Source organism: Micromesistius poutassou (assembly GCF_964030765.1).
Source record: "Micromesistius poutassou genome assembly, chromosome: 2".
Classification (NCBI taxonomy): domain Eukaryota; kingdom Metazoa; phylum Chordata; class Actinopteri; order Gadiformes; family Gadidae; genus Micromesistius; species Micromesistius poutassou.
Genome location: NC_140272.1, coordinates 9,828,211 through 9,842,088, shown reverse-complemented (window position 1 = coordinate 9,842,088; position 13,878 = coordinate 9,828,211). Strand labels below are relative to the sequence as shown.

At 46.5% G+C, this 13,878-nt stretch overlaps 1 protein-coding gene across 3 annotated transcripts in view; it reads left to right on the top strand.

Annotated features, from left to right (window-relative positions):
- Nucleotides 1-7,017, top strand: part of setd5 (SET domain containing 5) — a 40,411-nt gene extending 33,394 nt beyond the window's left edge. For all 3 annotated transcript variants that reach the window (XM_084463991.1, XM_084463990.1, XM_084463989.1), the window contains exons 17-24: nucleotides 142-259; nucleotides 529-755; nucleotides 971-1,027; nucleotides 1,143-1,652; nucleotides 3,399-3,676; nucleotides 3,975-4,093; nucleotides 4,172-4,251; nucleotides 4,337-7,017. In XM_084463991.1, the coding sequence (XP_084320117.1) occupies nucleotides 142-259; nucleotides 529-755; nucleotides 971-1,027; nucleotides 1,143-1,652; nucleotides 3,399-3,676; nucleotides 3,975-4,093; nucleotides 4,172-4,251; nucleotides 4,337-4,846 (1,899 nt within the window). In that variant the 3' untranslated portion in view covers nucleotides 4,847-7,017. The remainder of the gene's footprint in view (nucleotides 1-141; nucleotides 260-528; nucleotides 756-970; nucleotides 1,028-1,142; nucleotides 1,653-3,398; nucleotides 3,677-3,974; nucleotides 4,094-4,171; nucleotides 4,252-4,336) is intronic.
- Nucleotides 7,018-13,878: the final 6,861 nt, after the last annotated feature.

Here is a 13,878-nt window from a genome sequence, read left to right as displayed (position 1 = left end):
AGCTCCATTTGTGTTTAGTGGTTTAAAACACTGGCATAATGTGGATGAAAAGGCAAAGGGATTCGATTTGGAGAGTGTGGACTTGTCTCAGTGAACTGTGTGTCCTTGACATCTCATGCTGTAATGTGTTGTCCCGTGAAGCGCTGGATCAAGCAGGCGGAGGACGAGAGCTGCTCAGCCAGCCTGGAGGACGGCTCAGAGTCCACCTCGTCACACCAAAGCACCAGCAGCAGATCCACCCCCAACCCCACGTCTCACGGTATGTTCTCCTCACACCGACCCAACGTATCACACACATCCATTGTTACACCCACCGGCTTCCCGTCAAAAAAACAGTATACCCTATTGAATGGGTGGTGCCATAACGGTCAGTAAGTGGTTTGTAAGAAACAGCCCATGTGTGTTTGTCAGGCTTCTTTGGTTCTAAAACACAATGTCTGCTAATATAGGAGCATCACTAGAACAGATTTTCTATATGATTGATATTGATTGATGATTGTTTGTTCCAACTTTGGCCCCCTCTCACAGAGCTCCTGGCCCCCTTTAAGAAGCGCCGGGCCAAGTACGCCGCCGTGCCGCTTCCCATGCAGCACCTGTCCCGCCCGCTATCGCCCATCACTCCGCCGCTGCCCGAGGACCCTCTGCACCCCCTGCTGGGTCTGCCCTGTGGCCCGCTGCTGCTGCCCAACAGCCTGGGGTACTCGCCCATACCCTCGCTGCCCACCAGCCGCTGCAACACGCCCCTGCAGTTTGAGGTAGCTCAGTCACATCCACTGGTTAAAGAACACTTCATTAAGCAGTTTGAGGTGGCTCAGTCACATCCACTGGTTAAAGAACACTGACCTTATAATGCATCTATTAAATGGCCTTGGACTTGGTGTAGATTACAGCTAACCCTCCTAGTCCTAGAGGCCCTGTATGATCGTCTCATTTATCTATGAATGTCCTTGTTTTTTGGGTCACCCTGCAGAACATATCGTCCCCAGAGGCCTCCCCTGTACACCGGCCTGAGTCCATATCTCCTGAGGTAAGCCCTCTTCCACACAGCCCCCTTCTGAGTCATCATCTCTCCATACAGAGCCAACCCGCCTGTTTCCCCCATGTCCTATCAGGCTCTCCCAACCCTGTGTTTCTGTCCCCAGCCCTGCTTGCGGAGCGAGGCCGACGGCCCGCAGCCCCTCTTCCAGGACCTCTCACTGCCCTCCAGCTCCGGCAGCCCCGCGCCCGCCTCAGAGGACTTTTCTCTCCCCGGGGTGCCCTACGGAAACGATTCCCAGGGCCTCCCTGCGTCGGGGGGCCCTGCCCCGCCGTCCTGCCCCCCCTCGGACCTTGCCCCCCCGCCTCCGGGCCGAGACCCTGCATTCAGGACCGAGTTCAACCTCATATACACGTGCTCCCCGCTCAACGCCAACCTTGGCACGGCAGGGAGCGGAGAGCAGCGCCCCTCCCGGGCCGAGGGCCGCTTCTCCCCGCTGGAGCCCTCCTTTGGGGGCGTAGGCATCCAGGGCCCCCCTGAAGAGCCGGGCTGCATGTCCCCCTACGGCGACTCCCACTACGGTGCTGGGGACCCCTACGGCGAGAGCCACTACGGTGCTGGGGACCCGGGCGGCGGCACGTCCCCCCACACTGGCCACCCACCAGTAAAGAAGAAGGCAAGTTGGTTGAGCGTGTGACCCTGTGTGGCGCTGGGGTTATTCAGCCCAAGCTGTAGCTCATCAGTCAGGCCCACCTTTTTGTAACAGTTTCAGCTGTATAAGCTTTGTCCCGAATCAACAGGCTCTTAGGTCAGTTGGCCAGGAAATGGGAATGTACTACAAATGTGGATCCATTTAAGATGTTTGTGTGTGCGTGCTCTGTGGATATCTGAAATGATTATGAATGTATGGCTCCTCTATATTATTCTTCCTCCTGCATACCTCCTATACCTGTTCTGTCCTTACCTTCCTCGTCCCTCTGAGTGATGGTTGAAACCTTTTCCAAGTCTTTCTTCCTGCTTTTCTTCCAAGGCAGAGGGCCAATCAGCATGGTATTAGTCTGCTGGCAGGAAGGCCCGGTTACCAGGCTATAGCTGTAAGAAGTCAATACAAGCCAGTACAGAATATGGTGAATATATTCTCCCTATCCAAATACATCTCTAGAAGTGTGCATGTCAATATTTTGTTTTTTGCATCTGCATAAAACGCCACATCCACAACGGCCCCTCCCCCTCCTGAGATCCCCTACATTTGTTTTACTTTGATTTGCTGTGGTGGACACTTTTCTTTTCAGTGAGGTTCAGTAAACACATTGGTTGCCTTCCAGCCCTGAATGAAATTTAATTGAACGCCCTTCTGTATTTGCTACATACCATTCATGACTCTTTTCCTGCCAGCCCGCTCACAGAATGATCAAACGGTTTGCACAAAGTACGGTGTAATACAGGGCTCCAGCCCAATCGTACATGGACGCATCCACTCAAAACTGTCCTTTTTGGTGCTCATGTTTGTTCTGGTTCGGCAGCATATATGTGCTGTTTCTAAATTGCAAGAAAATACTGTTGGCTTGCTCGTTGCTAGCACACACCGTTTGAAGGCTGTGATGCACTTTTTCCATCCTATGGACATTATGTACAGAGTTTGCCGTTTTATTTACTAGAATCTCCCAAATATACATGGTGCATTCCATTTTGACCACTAGACCGTGGTCAGAATGGAGCAACAGGAGAAAGCATTCACCCCGTGGCTCAGGGCTTCTCTTCAGAAGGCCTGGGTTCAGGCGTCCATCCATCTGCATATCCTTCTCTCTGGTCAACCCGCTCCATTTACCCTCTCTTACCCTCTCCCAAGTCCTGGTCTCGGCTGTGACTTGGGATGGGCGTCGCCATTCTGTTGTCTTCACTGTGTTTGTGTTTTAAATCCAATGTTTCTATTTGAAGGTTCTGTTGATGTTGTCTTGGCTATGCGTTTGGTTTGGACATAATCCAGCGTTAACTAAAAGCTATGTTATAGAGAACAGGGACATTTCTGGTGTTACTGTGGCTGTTGTTTCTGTTTGGTTCAAATTGGTGACATCATTGCCACATTTGAACCAAATAGAAATGGCTGCTGCATAGGTGCAGTGCTGTCTCGTGTCTATGCCTTGCCCTTTGCGTAGCCTCTGTCAAACCAGATGCCCGCTGTAAGTATTCTCAGGTAATTGTAAGAAAAGGTTGCACCTCCATGTACATAAATGTCAACATCCTTTTACAGAACAACATGCGGGCTCTGTTGGAGGAATGGAAATGCAAATGCCGGCGATGTCTTGGTGCATGTGTGCCTGCCATCTGCACAGCTTGAGCCAATAATGCCGCAGGGCGTCTCTGTGGCCCTGAGCGGGCGCTAGGAGCAGCAGACTAACGGCGGCTCCTCTCTCCCGACCAGGTGTCTCTGCTGGAGTACCGCAAGAGGAAGCAGGGCAGCGGCCGCGAGCCTGACCCAGGCAGCTCCTCCTCTTCCTCCCTGGGTGTTGTCCTGGGCAACCAGCCTGGTTTCCACTACAGCCAGGATCCCTATCATCCTCCACCTCCTGCCCACCCCCATCACCACCACCAGCCCCCCGCCTCCCCGCTGAGCTCCTTTTCCTCCCCGGCCCACGCCTCTTCCTCCTCTACCCCCCACATAGAGGAGGTCAGCCCTCCGCAGGACAGCACCAGCCACTGGTGAGGAACCTTGAAGGTGGTGCGTTGTTCGGTCCAGCCCGCTGGGCGGCATGGGGCCGTGTTGATCATGTGAACATGCTGCCCTCCTCGGCCTGTCTCATACATGAACAGGAAAGACCAGCCAGTCTTATTGGAGCTTGGGGATGATAGACGACGGTGCTTAATGATACCTGACGCCATATCACAGTGACGCCCTAAGTCCGAAGTCCTAACTGCCACTGTAGATTAACACGTTGTCCTGATAGCTAGTCTGGTGTAATGACCTGAAGATCTAACCCAGCTCCTCGCTGCCCCTCAGGATGGTCCCGACCAGTGTGGAGCGGCTCCGGGAGGGCCAGGGGGTGCTGGAGCGCGTGCTGCGCGGCGGCATCAAGGTGGACCGCATCCTGAAGAAGACCGACGGGGACAAGGAAGTTGGTAAGCCATTCCCCTGCTCTTTGTTTGCCTGTTTCCCTGTGTGTGGCCTGGTTGTCTCTAAGTCTCCCTGGCTTACAGATGGATACGAGCCGCAGGGGCCCCGGGGCTCTCCCAGCAGGAGCCCGACCCGCTACAGTCCCTCCGTGTTCTCCCAGCAGGTGAGGCTCCACCTTCCACCGTGTCTGTTTTAATGGGGCAGGATGACAGCCAGGCTAACGTGTTTGTCTGTGCACTTGTGTGCAGTCGTGTGAGAGCCAGCGGCAGATGGACAGCCCCTCGTTCCACCAGCAGAGCAGCCCCTCACCGTTCTCCGGCTCCTACAGTCCGTCGTCGGGCCAGAGCTTTTACTCCCGCCTCTCCCAGGACCACCCCCCTTCGTCCTACCCTGGGCACCACCACCCCACCTCGTGGCCGGACCCCCTGCCGCCAGGCGGCCCTCTACACCAGCAGAGTAACAGCAGCTGCAGCAGCAACCACCTGAAGGCCAGCCTGCTGAGCAGTAGCAGCGCTGTGGGGTCGACCACCCCGGGCTCCAGGGGCAGTGGGCATGCCAAAACGGACCTGGCCTCCCAGGCCTGTAGACTCAGTCAGCAGCAGCAGGGGGCGCTGCAGGCGGGTGCCCGGCTGCTGTCGTCGTCCCCCTCAGGGGCCCCACACTACCCACCGCGCCACGGGGCCACACCCTCCCTTGCCCAGTTCCAGCACCCACCGCTGCAGGGCTCTGGCGTACGGACCCAGTCTGGAAGCTTTTAGTGTGTGTGTGTGTGTGTGTGTGTGTGTGTGTGTGTGTGTGTGTGTGTGTGTGTGTGTGTGTGTGTGTGTGTGTGTGTGTGTGTGTGTGTGTGTGTGTGTGTGTGTGTGTGTGTGTGGCGCTCCTCAGGAAGGTGGGGGAGGGGTGGATGTACAGATCTAAGAGGACTTCTCCTGGCGTTTATTTTCTTATGGTGTGTGTCATGTTAGATGTATGATGCGTCCTGCACAGAGCTCCTCACTGACCGGACCGAAAAGGAATCAGTGCCAAGAGCCAGTTTGAAAAAAAAGACCTTTGAAAAAAATAAATCAGCGTGTAACTTGAAATCCCCCTCCCCCCCGCCCCCACACTTCGGGACGCACGCTACGTTAAGGCCCAAAAAGTGAAAACAAATCAACAAAAACAAAACAAGCAAGATCCTTGTACAAAGTTGTGAAAGACGGTGGAGCCGTGTTCCAGCTCCTGGGTCACGGCGCCCTGGGTCCTGAGAAGGCTTCTGGGGCTCTGATTCTCTTCATTTGTTCTTCATTAGTGGACTTCTCTCTGATTGGCCCGCCAGGTCCTCCTGCAGTAAAGACGCTGCTTCATTGGGAAGAGGTCAAATGAGTCTCTCGTCCACCAAGCTGGGAGAGGAGGTAGGATCATTCCATGGGATCGCCACACAACAGAAGCCTTGGGCCCTTTCCCTCATGTTCCCTCTGGGTTTCTCACCACCTGAATGTCGCTTCACTTCAGTGCTTTGTTTCCACTGTAATATGTTTGTGAACAGATGCGGAGCCCTCCCCCTCCGTCATCTCGGTGCTGCAGCCTTGTTTGTGTTGGGTTTGAGTGTCCCGTTCTTTGGTGTGTTTATTTTCTCCAGTGATGGAGCCTCGATCCGTTCACAGTTGTTCTTCCCGCCAAATCGTGTACTGTTCATAACAGCCCTATTCTATGTTGGAATGCAGGCGCAAATGAGAATCTGACCTTATTTCTTTTACTATTTTGTTGGGTTTATCTCATTGTATTTCTTTGAATCCTTTTGGATTTTTTACATATAAATATGATTTCTTTTTTTTTTTAAACAAGAAATTATCCTTTCTGACCGATCCGTGCATTCCGTATACCAACAAAGAGATGGGGACGAGTTCTCTGGGATGGTTTGGATGGTATATATATATATATATATAAATATATATATATATAAAGATTAGAAAAAATGCTGCTGTGTTCTCGTTTTTACGCAAGAGCTGCTTCATCACGTTTTTCCGTTTCCAGGAAATGCTGTAATCAGTTTCATGTTGTTTTTTTACAAGTGTCCCCCACCTGGGTCCTGGGTAGAAGGACATTAAAGACCTTACCCCCGCCTGGGTCCTGGGTAGATGGACATTAAAGACCTCTCCCCCACCTGGTCCTGGGTAGAAGGACATTTAAGACCTCTCCCCCACCTGGGTCCTGGGTGTGAAGACCGTTGAAGACCACTCCCCTATCTGGGTCCTAGGTTTGAAAACCGTTGAAGACCTCTCCCCCACGGTGGGACCTTGGGAAGACGTTTTCTGTGTGGTCTCTGTTCCCCGACCTCACAAGAACGAGAAACACTTCAGTACATCCGCTGTGGACCGGATCTTCTACAGGTTTTACATTTTATAGGCCAACAGCGCGCACATACACAAACACACTGGGTCGCCCTCAGAGGCACACACACCAGACCTCCCCCATCCCTCCCCTCCCTTCCTTTCCTCAGACCCATGGATACTGAATGTTTGACAAAGTGATCTGACCCAAAATTAACCAGCACCTTAAACTGAATCAGACACCATACAACCAGTATGTATGAATACATGTACTACTTTGTAAAGAGAGAACTGTAGGGACAGGGGGGTGACTGGTACACTTATTGTGAAATGCATGATCTATTTGTTTTAGGGTCCAAGTTGCCATGTGGTGGAAAGTCATTACCTGGACTTGTTTTTCTGGCCGGTTTCTGGATGTCCCCCAGAGGAACGAAGTAAACGGCGCTGCATTATGGTGTTCATGGACACTTCTTCAAGCCTTTGTTTCCCGTTGGTTTCTTTGCAGAGCGGTAGCCCCCCCCCCCCCTCCCTCCACCCATCCCTTCTGAAGAGTACAGGAGCAAAAGAGATGTAATGCATTTTGATAATAAAATACTTATGATGGGAAATGTATTTTGAAAAGAAAACAAAAACTGCCACTGTGATGTTTCATCTTCTATCTCGCACACAAACACTTCACAGCAATGCAATGATCTATTTATAGATAAGATAGTTTGATCGATTTATACATACCAGCGTCATCCACATATGCAATAGCTCCTCCCAGTGGCCGCTTCCTTTACGATGCGGATCCAGCTGGTTCCATGCATAAAACTAATATATACTACGAAGTGAGGCTGACCCTAAACGTATAACACATTATGGTTAAGCAGAAATGTAGCAGCGTTTTTGTTGTACCCTTAAGTCCATTTTTTTACTGAGCACTTTTCTCAGAAGAAAAAAAAAATCCTAAGCTAAATTTGCTGTAGCCTTGTGAGTCCTAAGTGAAGAACAATACTCGTGACGCCCACTAGAGGGAACGTCCTCTGGATGCATGGGGCGAGATCAGAACTGTCAGTAGTAGACATAACGGTAGCTCTTCATTCTTTTTACAATGGATTTATTGTATACTTGTTTATTATTTACATATTGACATTTCAACAAATAATGGCACTGACGAATACGGAACGTTCCCCACAGTGTACCATGCGTTCACGTTCACAGCCAGTGCTCAACCGGCAGCACAAGCGGTGCTCAAGGGTAGGGGAGGATTCAGTTGAGCTATGGAGGGGACGACGACTCGTATCTCTTCGAATCTATTTATGGCAGTACAGTTGTTTATCAGAGAGATCTGACCTTTGACATTTCAAAAGCTCTGTGACCCATTCGCTCCCATTTTGAACGGCTCCACAAAGTGTTGTTGCTAAGACACGGTGAATATAAGGTAATAACGATATTTTTAATACATGTGAATTCAGTTTCGTATTCCAGTTGAGTAATCATTCAACATTATGCTTTATCCTACCCAAATTACTATATAGCACTGCTATATAGGCCTACTATATAGACCTCTGAAGAATAAGTCTCTCCTCCGAGGCTCCCGGTTCCCTCGGTGAAATGTCTATGGGAAATAACGGGTTTTTTGAATGATCGTACATAACAAACTCTGTAGGTGGCGAAGAAGTTAAAGCTGCTTCACGTTTTGAACTACACACCTTTTCCATCTAGTTTCGACTGGCTTTTTGGATTTTCGGTGCCGTTAAAATAGCATTTATAATCGTTTACTACTTTAACGGCACCAACCTAAAAATATGTTGATTGATGGAGAGGGTGGAAATGTAAAGCATAGGCACACGGTGAGTGAACTGCTCGATAGTAGGCTAAATTGCCGGCGAACCAAGCTACCGTCTCTAGCCTTCTCTCTGAAGGACGCTACAGTGTGTTGCATAGCAACCGCCGAGCACTTTGCAGGCAGCCAGGAGGGACTACATTTTTGTATTCGTTAAAAAAAATGCTTTTCCGACTTTCTCTTTTTTTCAAAATTGAGGGTGTCTATGACTTTAAATTCGCCATACGTAACCGTTTTATAAAAGCAATAGATCACTTCAGTCAGTGAAATGTTCTCATTATACCACAGTTAGGATAACTGTTCTGCTGTTGGTGTTATGGCGCATAACACACAACACAATACGGCATTTCAGAATGTTAGTAAACAATAGCCGTAACGACACTTCCGGGTGGCAGAACGAGCGGCTACCACTGACCAGAAGCCATCCAGCCGGCTGTAAACACAAATAATAATAATAAATAATAATAAATAAATAACAATAAAGACTATGTCACACAGTCAACAAAACATTGTTGTTGATCTGAAGTTGAAACGATGACGAAAACTATATTAATATAATATAATATATTATATATATATATATATATTAATGAGACGTCCCGTAGCACCCCGCAAGAAGAAAATCATTAATTCAAGCCATTTACTCTGTTTTCTCGATCGTGGAAGGGTTTGTTTACTAGCGGTGCCAACGGAGAACGCATCGGCTTTTGCCACCCGGAAGAACATAGTGTGACGTCATGGTGAATTGCCGTATAAGGCAATCTTGCGTAAAGCTTGCATTTGGTGAAAAGACTAGACTGCGTCCGGTTCTCTGACGTATCTGGTATTTGCACAACGAGACTCGTAGTGGTGGTTATCTCGGCCATGCTTATGAAGGAATTGGGGGGAAAGGAACTTTGGCTTTGACTCCCTGAAGTACATGAACCGCGACATGGAAAGGGATTGTTCCCCGCGATTCTCTCCCGCCAGTCCCGCTGCCGCGAGGCACCACTGCCGCTGCCCGCTACCGCGAGGCACCACCGGCTCTGCCCGCTGCCGAGGCGGTGGTGCCTGGGCAGCGGGCACCGGGGCTCCGGCCAGAGACGGTCAACAATTGCGGGCAACAATCCCTTTCTCCTCCATGTCGCGGTTCAGTCTACTTGTGCCGCTTTTCCACCGCCAGTACCTACTCGACTCGACTCGACTCGACTCGCCACGCCTTATTTGCGTTTCCATTGGCAAAAAAAGTACCTGGTACCTAGTACCGGGTACTTTTTTTTAGTACTACCTCCGTCGAGGTTCCATGCCAGCGGAGTAGGTACTTTTGTGTGACGTAAACAGGCTGCTGGTAACTGATTGGCCAGCGGCTGTAAATGGGAATATTCACTCAAGTTAAGTTGTGTCCGGCGTGGTTGGAGTCCACGAACCCGCTCCCGAGGGGGACACTGATCAGCGTTTCGCCGTGTGTGTCGCTCCTTTCCCGGGGCTAGAGTTAGGCTGCGCGTCGTTATGTGTGTCGGGCGTGGTTGTGTGTCCGGCGTGGCTGGAGTCCACGGACCGGCGTTTCGCTGTTTCGTTTCAGTGTCGTTCCTTTCCTAGGGCTCGAGTTTCGCCTCTATCAACGTTACCGTATGACAACAATAGACGCGCAGTCATTGCGCTTTTTATTTTATTTTATTTTATTTCCCATCATAACCTTTCCCGGGAATCAGGAAATAGTCTTGATCAGATTCAGATTTCCCGGGAATCGCATCTCCCGTGATTAAAACCTAATGACGACCCGCCCATGGTGGAGAGGTTCTTTTCTACGACCCGCCCACATTGAAGAGGTACTTTTTTAGATGGAAACGCAACCAAACCGAGTTGAGTCGAGGCGAGTCGAGTCGAGTCGAGTTGGTACTGGCGGTGGAAAAGCGGCATTAGATTGATGTGGAAGTGGAAGAACCAGAGACGACAGTCTCCGACGCAGTCGTTTGAGATTCATAATATCGTCTGGAGGCGCTTGTTAAACTTACGTAACTTACAACTTGTAACTTACAATTGTAACTTACAACTTGTAAAACTTACGTAACTTACAACTTGTAACTTACGTAACTTACAACATGTAACTTACGTAACTTACAAGTTACGCAAGTTAGCAAGTTACAAGTTAATTGTTAGTTACAAGTTAGCTTACTTAAGTTACTTTGTAAGTTATGTAAGTTGTATGTTACGTAAGTTACAAGTTGTAAGTTACGTAAGTTGTAGCCTAAGTTACAACTTGTAACTTGTATAAATAAATTACGTAACTTACAACTTGTTATAAGTTACGTCAATTACGTAATTTAGGTGACTTACGTAAGTTACATAAATCATGTAAGTTACGTAAATTGCGTAAGTTAAAGTTACGTAAATTGCTTAAGTTAAAGTTACGTAAATTGCGTAAGTTAAAGTTACGTAAATTACGTAAGTTAAAGTTAAGTAAATTGCGTAACTTATGTAAATTGCTTAAGTTACAAGTTATGTAAATTGAGTAAGTTATGTAAGTTAAATTTACGTAAATTACGCTTACGTAATTTATTTTAATTTAACTTACGTAAATTGCACAAGTTATGTAAATTGCGTAAGTTAAATTTACGTAAGTTACGAAATTTACGTAACTTGTATCTTACGTAAATTACATAAGTTAAATTTACGTAAGTTACACAATTTACGTAACTTGTATCTTACGTAAATTACATAGTTAAATTTACGTGAATTGCGTAGGTTACGTAAGTTACGCAATTTACGTAACTTGTATCTTACGTAAATTGCGTAAATTACCTTAGTTAATTAACTTAGTTACCTAAGTTACATAAGTAACAAGTTACAATAAGTTGTAAGTTACAAGTTACAACAAGTTGTAAGTTACAAGTTACGTAAGTCACGTTAGTTACAAGTTGTAAGTTACCTAAGTTACATAAGTTACAAGTTGTAAGTTACGCAAAGTGTTGTACACTTCTTTGTTATTTGGTAAGGGCCGTTGTGGACGGCGAGCACATTCCACAGCCTGTCGTGATCTATTGCTTAAATATAATATTTTATTAAATATTCACTGCAGCATGATAACATTATTAGTACAACTCCTGTCAGCTACCTACCTAGCCAGCCAGCAAAACTCACCATAACCCAGTAGGTCTTCTCTTACATGCTGGCCCTGACTACACACAAGCTGGCCCCCACAAACACTACACTCCATGGCCAGACTTTTGTTTCCGTTTTCACCCCTTTGGACATTGTCCTCATCTCTAAAACTCTGCATCATGTCAGAAAGGGAAGTCATGGCGGCTCTGTGATAAATGGTCGAGTTCAGTGGTAGCAAATTGCAATTAATCGACGGCTTGACTTTTGCGCCGGCCGTAAACGTTTTCATGGTAACAGCGAGCTCCACCAATCAAAGACGTGTCTTTAGGATTGTTGGTAGTGTAGTTTTTTTTTAATTACATCACGAATAAAACAAGTTTTTCTTCAAACTCTCTTTAACTTGTAGCTTCTATAGGAGCATATACCATTGTTTCACACTCTTGGTTCGTGGTAAGTGTACCTTGGATGATTACGACATAAGGTCTTTCAATCATAACCTTTATGCAGAACATGAAGTAAGGTATAATCACCTCAAGGCAGGGCAATAAACAGTTTGATATGCCCGGCTCGTGGACGGCTTCATCTCGGGCGGTAACCTTCCACGAGCCGGGCATATCAAACTGTTTATTGCCCTGCCTTGAGGTGATTAACCCGTTTATTCTACTTCTTGCTTGCCAACTTAAAACAATTCAAATACTTTAATAATTATGCTTTATCTTATTCATAATGCGTGCTTATTAAATGTATACTCTGTTTGAGTTCATCTCCCTCATAAAGTAGTCCCCTTTAGAACTACGGTGAATAACGTTAGCTCAGCTGTAGCTAATTAGTTTCTATAGCAACCACACAAGTTTGCATCTGATCACTTGTTTAATAACGTAGGTGCTAGATTGTATCTCTTGCGAAACTATGTATCGACTGACCCTCCGATAGATTTCTGACACATTTTAGAAACTTTTTTAAACAAGGTTTATTTTTACAATGGACCTCATGTTTGAAATTTCTGCGATCGAAAAAAAATACAAGCGGCGTATTGATCTACAATTTGATGACGCTGTGCTCAGTCACCAGTAAGTACAACTGACAAGTCAGCGGGCAACCTACCGGGTTAACGCCCTCCTCCCAGCTAATCAGAATCAAGCATTCTTAAACAAAGTAGAATAATGCGATTTTAATTTCGTAACCACACTTTTGCGATCTATACCTGCTCATCTTGGCTATTCAGAAATAGTTTGTTGATCAAGTGTGTCAATTATCAATTAAAAAGAAGGCCACTGCTGCTTGGGGTTTATCAGTTACATCTCTGCAAGCCTCTTTGCAGAAATCAACGACACAGACCACACACTATAAAATAGGGCCTGCCATGCAGCTTGGTCCTATGTGTTTCTGAAGGAGAGTCCTTGAAGGGAGAACGAGTGCTTGGTCAGCCGGGTTCTTACAGCATCAAGTAAGGATGAATGGAGCTCATTCGCTCAGGGGAGCTGCAGGACTTTCACCAAATATTAAATAGACCTAGCAAGCAGAATACTGGCTTCATGTATTGAATGTGTGTTTGACATGCGTGTGTGTGTGTGTCTGTGAGCGAAACAGCCCGGCATCTTTGGTCTACATTTTAATAATTACGATCTTGGTTAATAACGTTTGCATATAAAATTAAATTTACGCAGAATTCTGATTTGTTTTTTGAAATCCTCCACTATCTGCAGAGACACTGCAAGAGACAAATGATCAGAACATAATACTGAGTACATAATGCTGTTGAAACAACTTCTCACACGTTTGAATGTATGTGATTTGTGCAAACATTGTTAACACAGGAAACAAAACTTAATTGACTTAAGGTACATTTATAATGATGCGTTTATAAATGTGGCAGATGATATGGCAAAGCCAGCAAACTGTCAACGTGGATACTTATTAAATATGGGATTTTGATTAGAATTTCTGCTCAAAAATCAACAAAACTGTTCATCACTGCTCTTAGATAGCATGGACAGAAATGTTTTAAACGTTAACTAAATACCTCTTTGCTATGCAGACTGTATACCAGCTGTACTGTATGTTGTTCGTATATTTTGAGTTAAAAGCACATACTTTGTAATAAAATAAGCTATAGAGAATTTGGATTTCAGCACACAGTGCAGCTTATTCAATAATTTTATTTAGAAATGGTACATTTTTCTCAAAAGCAACAATATTATGAATGAGATCAAGAGACTGACACTGGTAGCTCTTTTCTTTAATCCTGCATTGGTCTCATATCTTTAAACAGTGATCCATCACAGCCTCTTGCAACACTAGAAAATCATATTACAATGAGAGCAAAGCAAAGTCTGAAAACAAAGTCATTAAGTTAGTACTGAGGAGAAGGGTTGGACTTAAAGGGGAAGGATATCCTAATGGTGGTTAGAATATCACACATTCGACCCTTGGATATTCAACAAACCCTCAAACAAGGGTAAAATGTTTCATACAAATTAAGCTTTATACCAAATCATACCACAAATGAATCATAAAAAAATGTACCTGTGTACAACGTGCAACACCGTTATAATGGGTTCCTGCAATAACT